Source organism: Salmo salar, chromosome ssa25, assembly GCF_905237065.1.
Source record: "Salmo salar chromosome ssa25, Ssal_v3.1, whole genome shotgun sequence".
Lineage (NCBI taxonomy): Eukaryota > Metazoa > Chordata > Actinopteri > Salmoniformes > Salmonidae > Salmo > Salmo salar.
In genome coordinates this window covers 28,070,491-28,093,582 of record NC_059466.1, presented here as the reverse complement: position 1 = coordinate 28,093,582, position 23,092 = coordinate 28,070,491, and the positions used below count along the sequence as shown (strand labels likewise).

The following is a 23,092-nucleotide window of genomic DNA, read 5'->3' as shown; positions in this document are numbered from 1 at the left end:
AAGAGGCGGAGCGACATCTAGCTATACTAAATACTGAAGAAAAGTAGAGAAGAGTGTCTGCTATTGCGTTTGAGTTAGGCAGTACGAGTTGTGTTAAACTACGACGTCTGATTTAGGAGCTGTTACAGCAAGATACCAAACAATTTCGACGTGATAAACACAGTCGTTCTCTTCTTTTCGAAATCAAATAAAGTGTGCATTTCACGATGGTGAAGGTATCTTTTAATTCGGCCCTCGGGCAGAAAGAAGTGAAAAAGGACTGCGAAACCCTCATTCCCGAGGACAAGGTGAGTCGCTAAATACTGTAGCAATTTTTACAGGAAATTGTATAGTTTTACGTACTGTCAGTAATCCACATATGTTTTTTGACTCACTGAATAATGTTAACTCCATCAGTGATATAGAATCTAAACAGTGTGATGAACCCATCAAAGTTGAACATATTATAGAGTCTATCAAACATCTAAAGAACAATAAATCATCAGGTGTTGATGGAATTACATCAGAATTTTACAAATTATTTTCTGAACAAGTAGCGCCATTCCTATTTGAAGTCTTTTTAGAGAGTATTAAAAACAATGTTCTCCCTCCTACAATGAGTCAAGGGTTAATAACACTGATACCTAAGCCTAAAAAATAAGTGCTACTTATCGATAACTGGTGTCCAATTTGTCTTTTTAATAATGACTATAAGATATTAGCCTTACTACTTGCAAAAACAATTAAAGAAGTCCTGGATGCAATCATTGATGAAACACAGTCTGGCTTTATGAGAAACAGACATATTTCGAACAATGTCAGACTAGTATTAGACATACTTGACTACTCAGACCTAATAACCGAGGATAGCTTCATTTTATTTTTATAAAGCATTTGACACAGTAGAGCATCAGTTCCTCTTCCACTCCCTTGAGAGACTTGGCTTTGGGGATTTTTTTCTGTAAGGCTATTAAGACTCTCTATACAAATGGTAACAGCTCTATCAAATTGAAATATGGCACCTCACCTAGATTTGAGTTAAAGAGAGGACAACCTTGCCTAATTCCTATCTCTCCGTACCTGTTTTTATTAATCACCCAACTTTTTACAAATTCTTAAAATAATAGTCCTGTACAAGGTATTTCCATAGCTGGTAAAGAAATTATTATAAGCCAGCTGGCTGACGATACTTCACTTTTTCTGAAAGACACTAACCAAATTCCCATATCGATCAATGTGATACAATCCTTTTCCAAAGCGTCTGGTCTATATCTTAACATTAATAAATGTGAACTCATGGCTGTCAAAGATTGTGTGACACCTTCATATTATGGTATTCCAGTAAAAGAAGAACTAACCATTACAAAGGATCAGAAGTCTAGAGGCTTACTAAATTTTAACCCTCTTATTAAAAAAACCCAGAAGAAGCTAAATCAATGGCTACAGAGGAACTTATCTTTAAAAGGAAGAGACCTTCAGCCTTGGTTATTAGGAATCTCTAGACTAACATATGACGCTCTCTCTTTATATCTTGACAGTAAAATAAGCAAGGAGATAGACCAGATGCTTTTCAACTTTCTGTGGAGAAACCGTACTCATTACATTAGGAAAACTGTTGTAATGAACACTTATGAGAATGGTGGGCTGAATTTTCGGGACTTTACTACCTTTAATAATACTTTTAAGATCAATTGGATAAAACAATTCCTAAGAAGACTCACTTCTATGTGGCGTTTTATTCCTCATCATGCCTTCTCTACTTTTGGTGGCCTTAACTTCATGTTGTTTTGCAATTATAATATTGACAAAGTTCCAGTGAAACTTTCTGCTTTTCATCGGCAGGTTTTCTTGTCATGGTCCTTAATTTCTAAGCATATTTTTTTCTCCACAGAGATATTATATATGGAATAATCGGGATATATTGTATAAAAATACTTATTTGTTTTTAGAATATTGGTTCCGAAATAATATCCTATTGGTGAGCCAACTGGTAAATAATATCCTATTGGTGAGCCAACTGGTAAATAATATCCTATTGGTGAGCCAACTGGTAAATAATATCCTATTGGTGAGCCAACTGGTAAATAATATCCTATTGGTGAGCCAACTGGTAAATAATATCCTATTGGTGAGCCAACTGGTAAATAATATCCTATTGGTGAGCCAACTTGTAAATAATATCCTATTGGTGAGCCAACTTGTAAATAATATCCTATTGGTGAGCCAACTGGTAAATAATATCCTATTGGTGAGCCAACTGGTAAATAATATCCTATTGGTGAGCCAACTGGTAAATGCAGAGGGTCTTTTACTCAGTTATAAGGAATTCTTATCACTTTACAAGGTCCCGGTAACACCTAAAGATTTTGCAATTGTTTTAGATGCCATTCCCTCAGGTGTTGCTTTATTATTCAGGAAAGTGTCAAGACCCTCAGAGCCTACCTTCCATTGACCCTGTTGACTCATCAGTAGGAAAGATTTGTTTCTCTTTTGGTCCATTCAACAACAGAGCGATACGACCTTGTTTCAGCAGGATGTTGTATGTCATGCCTTATTGGAATGAATTTATTGATAATATCTGTTGGAAAAAAGTTTGGATGTTGCCACACACCTACCTTTACATGCTTTTTACATTGTATCACACATTTAAAAATATAATGTAAGTGGCCATTTTTGGGCCTTTTTTAGACCTATACATGCCGCTTGTACGACTATGGTCCTTGCACTATATGTTGTACAGACAGCATCTTGGTGTCATTATACTCTTATAGTGTGCTCTAAAATATGGCGTATTCACATTCATTTATTCAACATTAAATATTATTATAAATGTCTCAAAAGTACCCTTTTTGATTTAGCTTATTTTTAGATGTATGGTTTGGCACAATATACTCTTTAAACTAGGGCTGTCCCCGCCAAAGTTTTCTTTATTGGTCTACCGAGAGTCTTTCTGTTCTTTCGACCAATTGATTGGTCTAAATGTTTAAACGTATTTTTCCATATAAAGACAATTGAATAAAACAACTACATATGCATTGAGCTTGTCTGATGCTTTAAGCACACTATTTGATGAAATAATTAAGACACAAATAACTTAAGAGCCCGTTGGGCACACAGTTAAAAAAAAAAAGAATAACAGCGAGTGCCTTTGACTGGCGCACGTTGTCTCGCTTTCCTCCCTACTGCAGAGAAAAGGCACCACAGCAAAGCAAGTGTTTATTGTTCTCTCTGTGCTGAAGCTGCAACATTTCAAATCCCTAATTTGTTTAGGAAAACCATTCCCTCAACCCTTGCTCTCTTTACATGAAACATGTAAGCATTGCATGCATGTGACCAATAGGGCCTGATCTATAGCCTATCATAATCACATCAATAAATTGGTTATAACAAACTCCAAACACAGTAATGTCGACAGCAAAATGGATGCGGAGGATGTGAAAGCAACTTGAAACGGGTGAATGTTAACTGGTTGCTCAGGAGGGAAAGGTGAAGTCAGATCTGTGGAAGACATTTGACTTAGTTGTAGAAACTACTGGAGATCCAGAAAAAGGAGGGTATAGCAGTAAGTGTTGTGTGAGTTATGTTGCTGTTAGATTACAATAGTATTTTGTTTCTGGCCATTTGGAACAGTTTAGACAACACTAAATATGTGTACCAGATGGAAAAAATTATAATCTATAAAGTAGAGTTCGACCGATTAATCAGAATGGCCAATTAAATTAGGGCCGATTTCAAGTTTTTATAACAATCGGTATTTTTGGACCCCGATTTGCCAAATTTAAAAAAACATTTTTTTTTAATTATAATTATTTTTGTATTTTTTATTATTGAATAAAAAAAATAATGTAAAATACACTGCTCAAAAAAATAAAGGGAACACTTAAACAACACATCCTAGATCTGAATGAAAGAAATAATCTTATTAAATACTTTTTTCTTTACATAGTTGAATGTGCTGACAACAAAATCACACAAAAATAATCAATGGAAATCCAATTTATCAACCCATGGAGGTCTGGATTTGGAGTCACACTCAAAATTAAAGTGGAAAACCACACTACAGGCTGATCCAACTTTGATGTAATGTCCTTAAAACAAGTCAAAATGAGGCTCAGTAGTGTGTGTGGCCTCCACGTGCCTGTATGACCTCCCTACAACGCCTGGGCATGCTCCTGATGAGGTGGCGGATGGTCTCCTGAGGGATCTCCTCCCAGACCTGGACTAAAGCATCCGCCAACTCCTGGACAGTCTGTGGTGCAACGTGGCGTTGGTGGATGGAGCGAGACATGATGTCCCAGATGTGCTCAGTTGGATTCAGGTCTGGGGAACGGGCGGGCCAGTCCATAGCATCAATGCCTTCCTCTTGCAGGAACTGCTGACACACTCCAGCCACATGAGGTCTAGCATTGTCTTGCATTAGGAGGAACCCAGGGCCAACTTCACCAGCATATGGTCTCACAAGGGGTCTGAGGATCTCATCTCGGTACCTAATGGCAGTCAGGCTACCTCTGGCGAGCACATGGAGGGCTGTGCAGCCCCCCAAAGAAATGCCACCCCACACCATGACTGACCCACCGCCAAACCGGTCATGCTGGAGGATGTTACAGGCAGCAGAACGTTCTCCACGGCGTCTCCAGACTCTGTCACGTCTGTCACGTGCTCAGTGTGAACCTGCTTTCATCTGTGAAGAGCACAGGGCGCCAGTGGCGAATTTGCCAATCTTGGTGTTCTCTGACAAATGCCAAACGTCCTGCACGGTGTTGGGCTGTAAGCACAACCCCCACCTGTGGACGTCGGGCCCTCATACCACCCTCATGGAGTCTGTTTCTGACCGTTTGAGCAGACACATGCACATTTGTGGCCTGCTGGAGGTCATTTTGCAGGGCTCTGGCAGTGCTCCTCCTGCTCCTCCTTGCACAAAGGCAGAGGTAGCGGTCCTGCTGCTGGGTTGTTGGCCTCCTCCACGTCTCCTGATGTACTGGCCTGTCTCCTGGTAGCACCTCCATGCTCTGGACACTACGCTGACAGACACAGCAAACCTTCTTGCCACAGCTCGCATTGATGTGCCATCCTGGATGAGCTGCACTACCTGAGCCACTTGTGTGGGTTGTAGACTCCGTCTCATGCTACCACTAGAGTGAAAGCACCGCCAGCATTCAAAAGTGACCAAAACATCAGCCAGGAAGCATAGGAACTGAGAAGTGGTCGGTGGTCACCACCTGCTGAACCACTCCTTTATTGGGGGTGTCTTGCTTATTGCCTATAATTTCCACCCGTTGTCTATTCCATTTGCACAACAGCATGTGAAATTTATTGTCAATCAGTGTTGCTTCCTAAGTGGACAGTTTGATTTCACAGAAGTGTGATTGACTTGGAGTTACATTGTGTTGTTTAAGTGTTCCCTTTATTTTTTTGAGCAGTATATTTTAATTATTTTTATTTTTTTACACCTTTCTTTAACTAGGCATGTCAGATTAAAAACACATTCTTATTTTCAATGACGGCCTAGGAATGGGGGTTAACTGCCTTGTTCAGGGGCAGAACAACAGATTTTTACCTTGTCGCCTCGGGGATTCGTTTTTGTAACTTTCTGTTTACTAGTCCAACGCTCTAACCACCTGCCTTACATTGCACTCCACGAGGAGCCTGCGTGGCAGGCTGACTACCTTTTATGCGAGGGCAGCAAGAAGCCAAGGTAAGTTGCTAGCTAGAATTAAACTTATCTTATACAAAACTATCAATCTTTACATAATCACTAGTAATATCATCAACCATGTGTAGTTATCTAACGTGTCCTACGTTGCATATAATCAATGTGGTGCCTGTTAATTTCTCATTGAATCACAGCCTACTTCGACAAACGGGTGATGATTTAACAAGCGCATTTGCGAAAAAAGCACTGTCGTTGCACCAATGTACCTAACCATAAACATCAATGCCTTTCTTTAAAATCAATACACAAGTATATATTTTTAAACCTGCATATTTAGTTAATATTGCCTGCTAACATTATTTTCTTATAACTAGGGATGTGTCGTTGTGTTACTTCTCTTGCGTTCCGTGCAAGCAGTCAGGGTATATACAGCAGTTTGGGCCGCCTGGCTCATTGTGAACTGTGAAGTCCATTTATTCCTAACAAAGGCCGTAATTAATTTGCCAGAATTGTACATAATTATGACATAACATTGAAGGTTGTGTAATGTAACAGGAATATTTAGACTTAGGGATGCCATCCGTTAGATAAAATACGGAATGGTTCCGTATTTCACTGAAATAATAAACGTTTCGTTTTCGAAATGATCGTTTCTGGATTCGACTATATTAATGACCAAAGGCTCGTATTTCTGTGTGTTATTATGTTATAATTAAGTCTATGATTTGATAGAGCAGTCTGACTGAGCGATGGTAGGCAGCAGCAGGCTCGTAAGCATTCATTCAAAGAGCACCTTTGTGCGTTTGCCAGCAGCTCTTCGCAATTCTTCAAGCATTGTGCTGTTTATGACTTCAACCCCCGAGATTAGGCTGTTGTAACCGATGTGAAATGGCTAGCTAGTTAGCGGGGTGCGCGCTAATAGCGTTTCAAATGTCACTCGCTCTAAGACTTGGAGTAGTTGTTCCCCTTGCTCTGCATGGGTAACGCTGCTTCGAGGGTGGCTGTTGTCGATGTGTTCCTGGTTCGAGCCCAGGTAGGAGCGAGGAGAGGGACGGAAGCTATACTGTTACACTGGCAATACTAAAATGCCTATAAGAACATCCAATAGTCAAAGGTATATGAAATACAAATCTTATAGAGAGAAATAGTCCTATAACTACAACCTAAAACTTCTTACCTGGGAATATTGAAGACTCATGTTAAAAGGAACCACCAGCTTTCATATTATACATAATAGCAGTCTGTTCTAACGGAAAAAATTGTAAAGCCTTTATTACAACATAGCAAAGATTAAAAACCACCAAATCTGTGAAATTGCTTTACCCAACATTTTGCTGTTGCATGAGGCTTGGTGCTCACGGAATCAGTAGGCTATTAAACAAACAGGCAACAGAAGCAATATCTATCTTATTTCTGTAGCTATATATACAGAACCAGTCAAAAGTTGACACAGCTACTCATTGCAGGGTTTTTCTTTATTTTTACTATTTTCTACATTGTAGAAGGAGTGAATACCTCAACTATGAAGTAACACATGGAATCATGTAGTAACCAAAAAAAGTGTTAAACAAATATGAGATTCTTCAAAGTAGCCACCCTTTGCCTTGATGACAGCTTTGCACACTCTTGGCATTCTCTCAACCAGCGTCACCTGGAATGCTTTTCCAACAGTCTTGAAGAAGTTCCCACATGCTGAGCACTTGTTGGCTGTTTCCTTCACTGCTGTCCAACTCATCCCAAACCATCTCAATCGGGTTGAGGTTGGGGGATTGTGGAGGCCAGGTCATCTGATGCAGCACTCTCCATCACTCTCCTCCTTGGTCAAATATCCCTTACACAGCCTGGAGGTGTGTTTTGGGTCATTGTCCTGTTGAAAAAACAACATCCTAAATGACCCCCAGCCTTTAGATGTGAGCTGAACAATGCACTTGAGATGCATTTAAAGGCTATGGATGCGAAAGTAAACTTATTTCCAAACGTTTAGGTCAGTTGTATGCTGCTTTGCAATCTATCAACAGCAAGGGTTCCATTAGAGGCACCATATTTGTTTAGTGATGCATTTGGCAATATTCAATTAATACGCACAAAACATATGAACAAAAGCATTCGCTATGAAAGTTGATATGTAGGCCCTTCATATATTGGCTATGCACAGCACTTTGTTCAGTCTATCAAATCAGTTATTGTTTTCTTGCTCAAACTGTCAGCAACACCTGTCAAACCCAGACATTTCTCTCAAAACACAGGGATGTTGATGCTGCTGCCTCCGCGGCATTGTTCTCAATCCCTACATTTTGCTATTATGCACATAGCAACATATTAAGTTTTCATGTTTAATATATAGATGTGAAATTGTATTTCACAATGTAGCAATACTCCATATTTTAGAGCCCACTATTAGGAGTATAATGACACAAAGGTGTTGTCTATTGTGTATGGTTGGTTGTGTTACAAAACAAGCATAGCAAACAACCTTCCAATGAAGGTTCTATGTGATAATTGCCAGGACAGTCTAATACCACAAAACCAAAAAAAATCTGCCCATGCTGGCATTGAATCACCCTATACAGTATGTTTGCTCCTTTGAACTTTTTGGGGTAGTTTAGGGGACAGTTATCTTGTTTTTATTTGGGGTAGTCAGTGTTTTCTTGCTGGCCAAATGTTCACTCGGATGAGAGTTTAGAGACAAAGCGAGATGACCAAAGTAGCCTACTCTTGGGGCCAATAGGTAGCATGCATTCAGGTTCGCTAGGCAGGCATAGGCTTGAAATGCATTTCAGGGTAATTCTTCACCTGAGACTTACCCCACACCAGTGTGTTGCCAGTGTCTATGTTAATGTAAGCTCTAGTGTTATTTTTCGGGAACTGTGTTTCCATCAGAAGTGTGATACAGGACTTTGGGCGAGCAGAATCAACAACCTCTGCATCAAGACAAGATGTTTAACCATGTTCAATTAGCCATTCATTGTATTGTAGAAGCCAGATGAAAAGAACCGGTGGCCAGGCCGTGGCACCAAGTCGGAGCAGTTCCACTGATGCCGTGAGACTGGAGACGGTCCATGGAAGTGGAAACTCACAAGTCTGAGCCTTTTTGGTAAGACACTGGGATAAGTCTTAGGTGAAAATGCTCCATAAAATGGAGGGAGGTGTTTTTACACCACTTCCCAGCTGGCAGGATGCCGCTCGCCTGGCTAGGGAAGCCGTTTAAGGGAATGTGTAGGTCAGTAGCTCATCAGATGGAGTGAGAGACGGACAGTGGGAGGGTTGGCTCTGTTCACACACTGCCTGATTTAACAGGTTTAATTTCATTTCACCTTTATTTAACCAGGTAGGCCAGTGGAGAACAAGTTCTCATTTACAGGGGCAGAGTGATTGGCAGCAGGCACAGTGCAGCTGCGAGTGTGTGTCCTATGTGCTGTTAAGGGTTCGACCAAGAGCAAGCCTGAGTCTGCTCTGCAACCACTTGACAGTTCAATAATATTATGTAAATATAGGTTAACTTCATAATGACATACACCCCTTAACAACACAGAGGCACCCCTAGAATATGGTACTGTTATTTGCCTTACCTTTGTCAGGTTAAACCTATTGGTGTGCCTGTGTGGCTAAGATATGACCAAAAGACGGCCAGTTATAGAAACAGTAGATCTAGCTAAACGCATGTTGTTTTTCCAAGTTGCCTACTAGCCACTTTATAAACAAGATGGCTGCCCAGAGAGTTGACATTAGGAAGTCAAGAGACGTGGTTGTCAGCAGATCCCCCTATGTAGTTTGCATGGCCTCGACTAGGCAACTTTCAAGGGCATGTCTGTCTGGTCGGCTTGTTTGAATACGGAAGCAGATCTGATATCAAGTTAGCACCTCAGTCTTTTCCTGTCAGCTGAACGCATCAGCTACATACTGAGCTAGTTATTATTAGACAACCTTGGCAACACGTTGGTACATAAATGCATAAACTGTTGCATGTAAATCATGGATGGAGCATGCAAATGTACAATAGAATGAAAGTTCAAACTGACTGTTTTGAATGTGTAATTCGCGGTCTCTATAGATGGGAGGGAAATGGCTTGTTGTATGGAAGTGAATGCAAAGTAGGAGCGACGAATATTCAGCTGTGCATAGACTTGGTCTAGTCAGTCCCCCCATGATTTTTTTGTGATATTTGCAGGCAAAAAGGCTTGATTTTTGCTGTGTTTTTTCTGACATTTTGCATGGCAATTGGTCGCGAAAATGCGCTGAGGGAAAACCTTCGTGGAGCTTGATTGAACCATAATATGCGGTACATGTGCAGTGATTGGTTGAAATTACAAGCCCACCTTTTCATGGGTCAGTTTTATGCTATAATATTGCAATAATTCTACCGGTTTATGCAGAAATAGTGTGTGATTGGTCAAATTTGCTAGCCCTAAAGTGGTTAGAAAGGTTCGGAAATAAGACGTGCTGGCCATAAGTTCACTGAGCATTACTGAGGATATATTCTGGGCATGTTGAGGTGGAAAAGGAAGACGATAAGGATTTAGTTGCCCGTGCAATGTGAGCTCTTCCTCGGTCATAGTAAAACACTACCTGTCTCCGAGCTACTGAAACTGTACCTCTTTTCAGGGTGCTACATTCCTGAACTTTAGAATTAAGATGTTCTGTCAGTGTGAAAGTAGAAGGGGAAGTATTTTCTCTCCTTGTTGGGGAATTTAAAAAGAGGCATACTATAGAAAACATATTGTACTCATCTCCCGTTTGTGATTGTTATTTTTGAGGTTGTAAATGCAGCGGTAATACAGCATGGCTTGATTTATGAAGACAGTCAGTACCACTGAATTAGTCTAGGCCAGGTAGTTTGCATACTGGAAACTTGGTCACACCTGCTGTATCCTTGTTATCTGTGGCATCAGCAAGTTGGGGAGCATGTGGAAACTTGCAGGAACCCATAGCTGAGGGACAGACAGTCCTCGGAACAGAGGGAGAGGCAGGAAGAAGACGTTGAGCCAAGGGAGAGCATGCTCTGACGCAACCTATTTTGTTTTCTTACAAGAGGAAGCATAAGCAGCTGAGTTCATCCTCAAGGTCCTAGGGAGAAATGAGGCCAAAACAACACTTTTTGAAACACATAGCCCCCAACTTATGTTTTCTCATTGTACCATAGGCAGAAATAGCATTTATCTGAGAGGGAGCACAAGTGTTTGTGTGTAGTGGTTTCCTTGGTGTGACTGGTTTGGACACACAGACAATGTATTGATCGTCACCCTAGCGTGACTGTGCGATGTGATTGCAGCCCCAGATGTAGGCCTAGAGCCAGTGGTCTGAGGGGGCTTAGCAGAGCAGAAGACCATCTCTGTCTGAGTGGAGAGTAAACATGCTTAAAGTATAGGACAATATTAGGCTACATAAAGTACAGCACATTCAGTATTTTTAAAGGTCCAATGCAGCCATTTTTATCTCGATATCAAATAATTTCTGGGTGACAATTAATTACCTTACTGTGATTGTTTTTAAAATGGTATAAATGAAATAAAAATAGCTTCCTAGCAATGAGCAATTTCTCAAGCATGAATTTTGATAGGACTGTCAGGGAGTGGGGAGGGGTAACTGAAAACTTGCTGTTATTGGGCTGGCTTGGTTAGACGTTGTGAGACTGGTATTGCCAAATTCTCTAAAATTGTGTTGGAGGCGGCTTGTGGTAGAGAAATGGACATTCAATCCTCTGGCAACAGCTCTGGTGGACATTCCTGCAGTCAGCATGCCAATTGCATGCTCCCTCAACTTGAGACATCTGTGGCATTATGTTGTGTGACAACTGCACACTTTAGTGGCCTTTTGTCCCAGCACAAGGTGCACCTGCGTAATGATGGTGCTGTATAATCAGCTTCTTGATATGCCACACCTGTCAGGTGCATGGATTATCTTGGCAAAGGAGAAATGTTCACTAATAGAGATGTAAAAGAATTTCTGCACAAAATGTGAGAAATGTTTTTTGTGCATGTGGAACATTTCTGAGATCTTTTATTTCAGCTCATGAAACATGTTACCAACAGTTGCGTTCATATTTTTGTTCAGTGTATTTAAAACGCTTGACTGCACTGGGCCTTTAAGACACTTGACTAGGTTTTCTGCAGTGTACACTAAGCCATGCCCCCATATTGTCTATTTCAGGGTCAAAAGTATGTTTCTTGATAACATTTACACTGATGTCCAGTATCTGCATACAACATCTGGATGTGCGTATGTTCTTCCCTTTTCTTCCTGCAGAAATGGGGAAACTAACATAGTCAGAGCAGAAGAACACAAAAGGAAGAGGAAGTGAATTGGAACAGACTGGAGGAACAAAACTGAGACCAAGTTTAATTTTAGCGCCGCAGCCTTATACTATCAAAGTTCAACATGAGAAAAAAACCTGAGGGGAATGTGCAGTTGTGGGATGAAAGTAAACTTTAATAAAGCCTCTGACTCCAAACCGATTGTAACCAAACCGTACATGACTTTGGGCACATACAGACTCAGTTACAAAACCATCTATGACGGGGATTATATTTTCTCACTGGGTGTGAGATAGGCCCACCACAGCATTTGAATCAGACGTTGTCATTGGCAGAGATTCTTGTTGCTAATGAAGCAGAAGTTCCTGTTTTAGTGCATTATATTACCCTATTTACTCTTACAGTAAGTCGAAGCCTATCCCTGGAAACTCCCCTTCGGTCAGCAAAGGCAAAACCACCCTGGCATTTTGATCTCATGGGGAAGAGATTAGACGTTAAACCAGCCAGAAAGCCTCAAATATTCCCTTTTTGCCCTCTCTAGAAAATCACTTGCAGCCAAGGCTTCCGAACAGAGTGGATATAATGGGATATACGTTAGTGTTCCTCTCCCCCTTGCTCCCTCTTGGTTTTTGCTATTAGCCTACTCCCCTGTGTCTCTCCCTCCTAGTCTCTCTCTTTATTGCTTTGGGTCTCCCTGGAAACGCCACCCTGCTGCTCCGAGACTTGTGTTGATATTAACTTGATTGAGGTCAGGCTAGCTCTTACTACTTGGAAAGAGCGAATTGCTTGCTTCTCATTGTGCTATAGCTTTTCTGCTGAAGTTTGGTTGAGAATGTGGGCTCTTCCTGTCAAACTATTGTTTGGACCCAGAAACGCTTACTCATGCAGTCATACTCCTCAACTGTACAGATGGGCTCAACAACAATAATGTTCTCAGTCAGCAAACTTGTTTCTTCGGAAGCCAGCTCTAGAACTTCCTCTTGTTGAAATGTAGAGAAATTTGCCGTCAGGGCATTACTGAAGAATGTTGAGACTTAATGATTTTCCGTCAATGCCCATACTCATTAACTTGGTCAGCTAGACCAGGGGTCGACCCATGTCTAAAACGTCCCTTCACAAGGGGATACGAAGATGGTGGAGGGGACATGCCTTAGCATGTTTTTAACCTCTTACATCTAGATGTTCCGCTAGCAGGACGCCTCACCAATATCCAATGGTAGACAGTGGCGCGAATTACAAATACCTCAAAAATGCAAAAACTTCAATTTTTCAAACATATGACTTTTTTACACCATTTTAAAGACAAGACTCTCGTTAATCTAACCACACTGTCCGATTTCAAAAAGGCTTTACAACGAAAGCAAAACATTAGATTATGTCAGGAGAGTACCCAGCCAGAAATAATCACACACCCATTTTTCAAGCTAGCATATAATGTCACAAAAACCAAAACCACAGCGAAATGCAGCACTAACCTTTGATCTTCATCAGATGACACTCCTAGGACATTATGTTATACAATACATGCATGTTTTGTTCAATCAAGTTCATATTTATATCAAAAACCAGCTTTTTACATTAGCATGTTTTGTTCAGAACTAGCATACCCACCGAAAAACTTCCGGTGAATTTACTAAATTACTCACGATAAACGTTCACAAAAACATAACAATTATTTTAAGAATTATAGATACAGAACTCCTTTATGCAATCGCGGTGTCCGATTTTAAAATAGCTTTTCGGTGAAAGCACATTTTGCAATATTCTGAGTAGATAGCCCGGCCATCATGGCTAGCAATTTTGACACCCACCAAGTTTGGCACTCACCCAACTCAGATTTACTATAAGAAAAATTGGATTACCTTTGCTGTTCTTCGTCAGAATGCACTCCCAGGACTTCTACTTCAACACCCAATGTTGTTTTGGTTCCAAATAATCCATAGTTATATCCAAATAGCTGCGTTTTGTTCTTGCGTTCAAGACACTATCCGAAGGGTGACGCGCCGGCGCATATCGTGACAAAATAATTCCAAATATTTCATTACCGTACTTCGAAGCATGTCAAACGCTGTTTAAAATCAATTTTTACGCGATTTTTCTCGTAAAATAGCGATAATATTCCAACCGGGAGACGTTGTATCCGTTCAAACACTGAAAGAAGAAAAATGGAGTCGTCACATGCACGCGCGCACCAGTGTCATTGTTCTCAGAACGACCACTTTCCAAAACCCCTACTGTTTTTCGCCCAGGGACTGCAGAGTTATCGTTCCACGTTCTGGCGCCTTCTGAGAGCCTATGGGAGCCTTCGAAAATGTCACGTTACAACAGAGATCCTATATTTTCGATAAAGAGGCTACAGAAGGCCAGGAAATGGTCAGACAGGGCACTTCCCATATAGAATCTTCTCAGGTTTTGGCCTGCCATATGAGTTCTGTTATACTCACAGACACCATTCAAACAGTTTTAGAAACTTTAGGGTGTTTTCTATCCAAATCAAATAATTATATGCATATTCTAGTTTCTGGGCAGGAGTAATAACCAGATTAAATCGGGTACGTTTTTTTATTCGGCCGTGAAAATACTGCCCCCTATCCTAAACAGGTTAAAGAATTGAGACTTATCGTGAAATCCTATGTTTGCGATTTGATAAACACTGTGTCGTTTGTCCACATGACTCACTCCCTCAGTCAACCTCAATCAGCTCAATCCATGGCTGTTGATCAGAGCACTTAGCTGTTCATTATAGCCAGAAGGGCCTTTGGGTGGTTTGCAGACCTCCTTAGAGCTTTGACCCATCTGAAATGCCCTAATAAAGATCAGGAAGTTCGGGAGTGTCTGGGGTGAGTCAAGTGCTAGTGTTTTAGTTCACAAGCTTTTTTTCCTTCTTTTTTTTTAATAGAGCTAAGACCAGCTGTATTACACCAAGATCCAAGGATCAAACCCATCTCCTGGCCTTAGTCTATGATATCACAAATTGACTGCAATAATATGTCAAGGCATTAGGAATATACACTGTAGATGGAATGTTATGTCATAATTACGTAAAATTCTGGCAAATTAGTTCGCAACGAGCCAGGCGGCCCAAACTGTTGCATATACCCTGATTCTGCGTGCAAGGAACGCAAGAGAACTGACACAATTTCACCTGGTTAATATTGCCTGCTAACCTGGATTTCTTTTAGCTAAATATGCAGGTTTAAAAATATATACTTCTGTGTATTGATTTTAAGAAAGGCATTGATGTTTATGGTTAGGTACAGTCGTGCAACGATTGTGCTTTTTTTCGCAAATGCGCTTTTGTTAACTTCTAAGGGCTAGGTGGGACACAGCCAGTGAAATATCAGGGCGGCAAATTAAAAAAACAACAAAATGTCATAATTCAACTTTCTCAAACATACGACTATTTTACACCATTTTAAAGATACACTTCTCCTTGATGTAACCACATTGTCCGATTTTCAAAAAGGCTTTACAGCGAAAGCAAACATTAGATTGTTAGGAGACTACATAGACAAAAATAATCACACAGCCATTTTCCAAGCAAGGACATGTGTCAATAAAACCCAAAACACAGCAAAATGAAGCACTAGCCTTTGACAATCTTCATCAGATGACACTCCTAGGACATTATGTTACACAATACATGTATGTTTTGTTCAATAAAATTCATATTTATATCCAAAAACAGCATTTTACATTGGCGCGTGATATTCAGAAAATGTATTCCCACCAAAACGCCCGGTGAATGTGCACATCAATTTACAAAAATACTCATCATAAACGTTGACAAAATACATAACAATTAGTTTAAGAATTATAGACTACTCCTTTATGCAACCGCTGTGTCAGATTTTAAAATAGCTTTACAGAGAAAGCACATTTTTCAATATTCTGAGTACATAGCTCAGCCATCACGACGAGCTATTCAGACACCCGCCAAATTCGGGGCAACCTAAAGTCAGAATTTGTATTAGAAATATTGTATTACCTTTGCTGATCTTCGTCAGAAAGCACTCCCAGGACTGCTACTTCCACAAGAAATGTTGTTTTTGTTCCAAATAATCCATATTTATGTCCAAATACCTCCGTTTTGTTCGTGCGTACAGATCACTTATCCAAAGGCATAACGCGCGAGCGCGGAACGAGAGACGAAAAGTCAAAATGTTCCATTACCGTACTTAGAAGCATGTCAAACCCTGTTTAAAATCAATCTTTATGGTATTTTTAACGTAAAATTGCGATAATATTCCAACCGGACAATAGCATATTCATTCAAGAAGAAAAAGGAGGGGCGCACTCGCGGGACCGAGCATATCCAATCCCTTTGTTGCCAGGCAGACCACTCAGTAACTGAGCTCCTATACTCTGCTCAGTGACAGGAAAATGCTTAAACCACTTTCTGAAGGCTTTAGACAGCCAATGGAAGCCTTAGGAAGTGCAATGTCACCCCACAGACACTGGAGCTTCGATAGAGAATCAAAAGAACTACAATTCTCAGACTTTTCACTTTCTGCTTGGATTTTTCTCAGGTTTTTGCCTGCCATATGAGTTCTGTTATACTCATAGACACCATTCAAACAGTTTTAGAAACTTCAGAGTGTTTTCTATCCAAATCTACTAATAATATGCATATTCTAGTTTCTGGGCCAGAGTAGTAACCTGTTTAAATTGGGTACGTTTTTCATCCGGCCGTGAAAATACTGCCCCCTAGCCCAGACAGGTTAAATCATCCCCCATTTGGCGAAGTTGGCTGTCTTTGTTTGGAAGAAATAGTCTTCACAGTTCGCAACGAGCCAGGCGGCCCAAACTGCTGCATATACCCTGACTCTGTTTGCAAGAGAAGTGACACATTTTCCCTAATTAAAAGGAATTCATGTTAGCAGGCAATATTAACTAAATATGCAGGTTTAAAAATATATACTTGTGTATTGATTTTAAGAAAGGCGTTGATGTTTATGGTTAGGTACACGTCGGAGCAAAGACAGTCCTTTTTCGCGAATGCGCACCACATCGATTATATGCAACGCAGGACTGGCTAGATAACTACACATGGTTGATGATATTACTAGTTTAACTAGTGATTATGATTGATTGATAGTTTTTTTATAAGATAAGTTTAATGCTAGCTAGCAACTTACCTTGGCTTCTTACTGCATTCGCGTAACAGGCAGGCTCCTCGTGGAGTGCAAAGTAAAGCAGGTGGTTAGAGCGTTGGACTAGTTAACCATAAGGTTGCATCCCCAAGCTGACAAGGTAAAAATCTGTCGTTCTGCCCCTGAACAAGGCAGTTAACCCACCGTTCCTAGGCCGTCATTGAAAATAAGAATGTGTTCTTAACTGACTTGCCTAGTTAAATAAAGGTCTAATAAAAAAATCTAAAAATCGGTGGCCAAAAATACCGATTACCGATTGTTATGAAAACTTGAAATCGGCCCTAATTAATCGGCCATTCCGATTAATCGGTCGACCTCTAGATGGAAGCCCTCTTCATCCGTTCCTTAAACACAGCCTTTGTTTTGTCTCCGCTCGCCATGCAGCCCCCCTGCCAATGTGCTGCACCCCCTCTGAACAAACCCTACCTCTTTTTGTTGTTTTGAACCAGGAGTGTTGCCAAAACTCTCATATCTAGTGTGGCTTTGCCCATCTCTCCTACACTGCCTTGAACCCAGTGGTGAGGTTGAAAAGGAAAGTGAGAGAGAGGGCAGAGAAGGGAGAGGTTAGAGATGAGCAGAAGTGAGAAGTGTTTCAAGAGAGAAAGATGAGGGATTGAGTGACTTAGAAACCTGTAAATACACTATGTGTGTGTGTGTGTGTGTGTGTGTGTGTGTGTCTGCCTGCCTGCCTGCCTGCCTGCCTGCCTGCCTGCCTGCCTGACATTCTGCCTCTTCCCTCTGTTTCTTCAGGATCCGGAGGTGGCTCTGCCGGTGCGTCAGCAGTCCAAGGCCTGGTGCTGGTGTGTGTGCCTGGGCTTGGCCCTGATGCTGTTTGGCGTGGTTGTGGGAGGGGCCTACCTTTACAGGTACTACATCCCGGAGGTGAGACTGGACCACTCTGGCCCCTCTGTTTATCTAGGGGTTATTGAATACTGTAACTGGCAGGATTGGAATGTTGTATTTATTGTATTTGAATACATGATATGTTTATAATTTTTATTTGACATGGCAAAAGATACATTCTGCTAGAAGGGCAGAGCTCCATGCAGTGAAAAGTGGGAATATAAATGTTTTCTGTGTCCACCAGGAGGGCAGGATGTTTGTGTGTGGGGTGAAGTACCATGAGGAGGACATTGTGAAGTACCATGAGGAGACATTGATGATCCAGGAGGAGGAGGATGTGGAGCTGGACCTGCCCTCCAGCTTCAAGATGATCCAGGAGAACATCCGCATACTGGCGGACCAGGATGTGGCTCTCATCAACGTACCCGTGCCCGAGTTCGAAGACGGGGACCCCGCCGACATCGTCCACGACTTCCACAGGGTAAGACTTGACTGAATTGAAAACTTCAACCCTGCTGTTTTTTGCTAACCCCTGTTTGTTTCTGTGGGGATAACAATCCACAAACCATGGATTGTTTGTGTTCAGTGGCATTTCTTAAGGTTGTTATCTTAGTCTGTTCTATTGGCGCTCCTCCACAGAGACTGACTGCCTACCTGGACCTGTTCCTGAACAAGTGCTATGTCATCCCCCTCAATACTTCCATCGTCATGCCTCCCAATGACTTCCTGGCGCTTTTGGTCAACATCAAGGTAACAGGAACTTCTTTATGAACCATGTGACAATAATGATAGTAATACATTCGATTTCTTACGCACTAGTCTGGGCACCCAATGTAACCTTGTACTGTTTTTACAATGTTGTAAGAGAGACTGACATGAAATGTTTTTAAAATGAACCACTTAGTATCTCATGATGTTAATGATAGGATGTGTTAGTCGATGTTGTATTCCTCTTTCTTCCCCAGGCTGGTGTCTACATGCCTCAGTCCTACCTGGTCCATGAGGAGATGGTGGTGACAGAGCGCCTGGACAATGTGGAACAACTGGGATTCTTCATCAACAACCTCTGCCAGGGAAAGGACACCTATAAGCTTCAGCGCAGAGACAGGATCCTGGGTCAGTACACACCTACATAAATACACACACACCATACATCACACCTTGCGCACGCTTCATAGTTCTTTGGACAAGTGAAGAATTATGCTAACATGCCCAAAGGAAATAGGCTTCTCTTACATTCAGCCCTTTTTAGCTTGAGATCATGACTGACTGGTCTCTGAGCACGTCGTTAGATCTCCCATACCTAACACACTACTCACACACACGTGCACGTACAAGTATTCGCATGCACGCACGCATGTCTAACAAAACTAGCACATGGGCATTGCGACATACATTATATATACGTATGTGGACACCCCGGATTCTGCTATTTCAGCCACACCCGTTGCTGACAGGTGTATAAAATCAAGCACACAGTCATGCAATCCCCATTGACAAATATTGGCAGTAGAATGGCTTTACTGAAGAGCTCAGTGACTTTCAATGTGGCACCGTCATAGGATGCCACCTTTCCAACAAGTCAGTCAAATTTCTGCCCTGCTAGACCTGCCCTGGTCAACTGTGAGTGCTGATATTGTGAAGTGGAAACGTTTAGGAGCAACAACGGCTCAGCCAGGAAGTGGTAGGCCACACAAGCTCACAGAACGGGACTGCCGAGTGCTGGAGCATGTAAAAATCATCTGTCCTCGGTTGCAACACTCACTACCGAGTTCCAAACTGCCTCTGGAAGCAACGTTGGAACAAGAACTGTTCGTCGGGAGCTTCATGAAATGGGTTTCTATGACCGAGCAGCTGCACACAAGCCTAAGATCACCATGCGGAATGCCAAGTATTGGCTGGAGTGGTGTAAAGTTTGCCGCCATTGGACTCTGGAGCAGTGGAAATGCGTTCTCTGGAGTGATGACTCATATCTTTCCAAAAGAATGTTCTCCCAATGAGTCTGAGCCTGTATGAACAACCAACCACCATATTGTGGCATCTCATACAGGTTTTTATTAGGCGTAGATCAGCATTTTAACCTTTCCATCTCCCACATTACAGGTATGCAGAAGCGTGAAGCTCTCAACTGCCACAAGATCCGTCACTTTGAGAGCAAATTTGTGGTGGAGACCTTGATCTGTGAGCCCTAGTGACGTCGCTGTGGGCAAAGTGTGACATCATCTCTGTACAACCGCTTCATTTCACTGGGAGCGCAGTTGGAGATTTGCAATCCTCATCTTCTGTTTTAAATTTTCCCATTTTGTTATTCTACATCAGGTAGTTGTGTGTGATCATTTTTATGTGAAATGGGCACTTTTGTCTCTGCTTAAAATCTGTCAATCAGTTCTGTGTTTTTTTTTTTTTTTTCATTATACAGGGATGCAATTATTCGATAGAGGGTTTCTATTTTTTGGAGGATATATTCAACGGCGGGACTGCTAGCTTGTCAAAAATGTAAACCTCACTGATGATTTTGAGATCTATGTTAAGATTACTTAAGTAATCAAACTGGGATTAAGGGGCTTGAAGCAGATCATGTATGGTATAGTCAGATTTTCTGAAACCGAGTCTAATTTGTATTTTTGAATACAGAAACAAATGTGCAAAGGCATAGCAAATGTATAATTTTGTACCACTGAACCTGGTTTAGAAGGGACTAGTCCAGGGTGTTGTATAGATTTTACATGTTCTGTTTAAACTGTTAAGATTTCTTAACTGGAAAACATCTTTAAGTGTGGATAAATGTTTGTTTTTTTCATCTAGCTTTAATAATAAATCAAAATCAACACAGTTGTCTATATAATTCAAAATAGTTATTATTTTCTTATACAACAAAGGAAAACATACACTTTTTTTTATATTGGGATCAAAATATTTTGTTTAAGTTCTTTGTTTTTTTTCTTATACAGTTTTTTGGGGGATAACTCCATCTATATTACTATTATGTATATAACCTCTATAAAGATATGACCAACACCGCAATAAATGTTAAACCAGTACTACGGACCTCCATGGCATAGCCAGCATGTTTGTGGCAAGAACATATCAAATAAGTCTGAGTGCTTTTCTTAAATAAACATTTGTCTGCTAACTTGGCGCCATCCATTTCTGTCATTTTTTTAATGTAACGTTTTATTTAACTAGGCAAGTCAGTTAAAAACAAAGTATTATTTACAACGACGGCCTAGAAACAGTGGGTTAACTACCTTGTTCAGGGGCAGAACGACAGATTTTTTTTTCAGCTCGGGATTCAATCTAGCAAACCTTTCAGTTACTGGCCCAACACTCCAACCACTAGGCTACCTGCAGCCCTTTTCCTGTGAGCACATTTGCCACTCTCTTTTAAAGTCATTGGAGTCATTGGTACATGTTGACTGTATGAGCGGTCTCATTAGCTTACGTTTGCTCCCATAGCAGTATGTCTCTCCTCTGATAGCTAAATGTGGTGACGGATCAGTTGACAAAGAATGACTATAAGCCCTGTTAAATGATCGTAGTGGAACTCTGCAGAGGTGGGACCAAATCACAAGTAAGTCTTAGCATTCAAGTCCCAAGTCAAGACAGGCAAGTCCGTGTCAAGTATCAAGTCCTAAACAAGTCATAATGCTCTTCACCAAATGTAATACCATTTCATATTTAAGAGTAATAGTATATTACATTTACGCAAATCATGAATGCTTTTAAAAATATATGTATTACTTTCCAAATAAACGTTATATTTCCATGGAAATACATGGGTAGCCATGAGAAAGACACATCAATATGACAACAAAAACTAAATATTGTAGTGCTCTCTCTCCAGATATACTCTACACACCTAAAACAATCCTGCCATAAAGTTCATCATTTATTAAAAGGTACATCAAAACAACTGATACTGAACTTCAAGTAGGCCTACAATTTGAACACTGGCCTGAATGTCTGAGAAAAAAAATGCAGATCCCAAAGATGGGAGATCAAACCTGAACATGGAGACTGTGTGTAACTCATTAACCGTTTCAGTTTTTCTCTTATCTCAGGGCCCTATGATACATTGCATTTGCAAAAGACCAAATTCGATAAAAGTCTGTCAGTCATTTGTGCACGATGAGGCCGCAGTATGATGCCACCATGGCTGAAGACACGCTCCACTGGAGACAGGCACTGCCAAGACCCTGATGGCCACTCGGGACAGTGAAGGAAGAGCCTTCCTGTTCATTGCCCAGAACAAGGGGGCATTCTGTCCTTCTCATATGTCAAGGTAGTGCTGGAGTGGTCCCAACAGCTTTCTTCTGCCTCTTACAGTATGCTGCAAACAGCCCTTCTTCTTGTCCAAAACTATGGTCCTCTCGCTCTTCCTCATCAACAAGAGGCACAGCTTGCTCAGTCCCTGTAGCATCTTGCAGAATCAGTTCTGGCAAAACATGTAAAAGCATAGCAGAAACAAAGAGGCCGGTATTAGAGTATTGGTGATGCAGTGGGTTACACTGAAAAAGTATTATTGTTGCAGTCAATTGGATTAAATTATGAGAAAAAGTGACATTAAACTCAATATTTAACTTTCACTCTTTGTGCCACCTCCTTGACCAGCACTTGGTGCTCCACCCACATCAGAGAAAAAGCCGGATCCAAGGCAGCTGCTTTGGGGTAGACTGGATCTGAAAAGGGGGCAGTGATTCCATCTTGTGTCCTAGCCATTTTCACATTGAAGATTCCAAGAAATCTTTTGTTCAGGGATGCCTGCAGACTTCTGACCAGGCCGCTCAGGAAATGAACTTGAGGCTTCCGCTGCTCCATCCTCACATGGTCTCTTATCATTGCTACGCAGACGACACACAATTAATCTTCTCCTTTCCCCCTTCTGATAACCAGGTGGCGAATCGCATCTCTGCATGTCTGGCAGACATATCAGTGTGGATGACGGCGCACCACCTCAAGCTGAACCTCGGCAAGACGGAGCTGCTCTTCCTCCCGGGGAAGGACTGCCCGTTCCATGATCTCGCCATCACAGTTGACAATTCCATTGTGTCCTCCTCCCAGAGTGCTAAGAGCCTTGGCGTGACCCTGGACAACACCCTGTCGTTCTCAGCTAACATCAAGGCGGTGACCCGATCCTGTAGGTTCATGCTCTACAACATTCGCAGAGTACGACCCTGCCTTACACAGGAAGCGGCGCAGGTCCTAATCCAGGG

The 23,092-nt window shown here is 41.4% G+C and overlaps 1 protein-coding gene across 1 annotated transcript; it reads left to right on the top strand.

The window, feature by feature from the left end:
- The first annotated feature begins 1 nt into the window (after position 1).
- LOC106586490 (integral membrane protein 2B) lies at positions 2 to 21,012 on the top strand. The gene is made up of 6 exons (XM_014173858.2): positions 2 to 287; positions 17,787 to 17,918; positions 18,124 to 18,360; positions 18,519 to 18,629; positions 18,845 to 18,995; positions 19,983 to 21,012. Exons 1-6 carry the CDS (start codon positions 207 to 209, stop codon positions 20,069 to 20,071), a joined length of 801 nt encoding a protein of 266 aa, XP_014029333.1. The 5' UTR covers positions 2 to 206; the 3' UTR covers positions 20,072 to 21,012.
- Positions 21,013 to 23,092: the final 2,080 nt, after the last annotated feature.

What these genes read in the sequence shown, in the direction of transcription:
- LOC106586490 (XM_014173858.2), top strand. Translation starts at nt 207, where the DNA reads ATGGTGAAGGTATCTTTTAATTCGGCCCTCGGGCAGAAAGAAGTGAAA. An exon ending in CGCTTTTGGTCAACATCAAG is followed by an intron (nt 18,630 to 18,844) that starts GTAACAGGAACT and finishes TTTCTTCCCCAG; the next exon opens with GCTGGTGTCTACATGCCTCA. An exon ending in GCGCAGAGACAGGATCCTGG is followed by an intron (nt 18,996 to 19,982) that starts GTCAGTACACAC and finishes CCCACATTACAG; the next exon opens with GTATGCAGAAGCGTGAAGCT.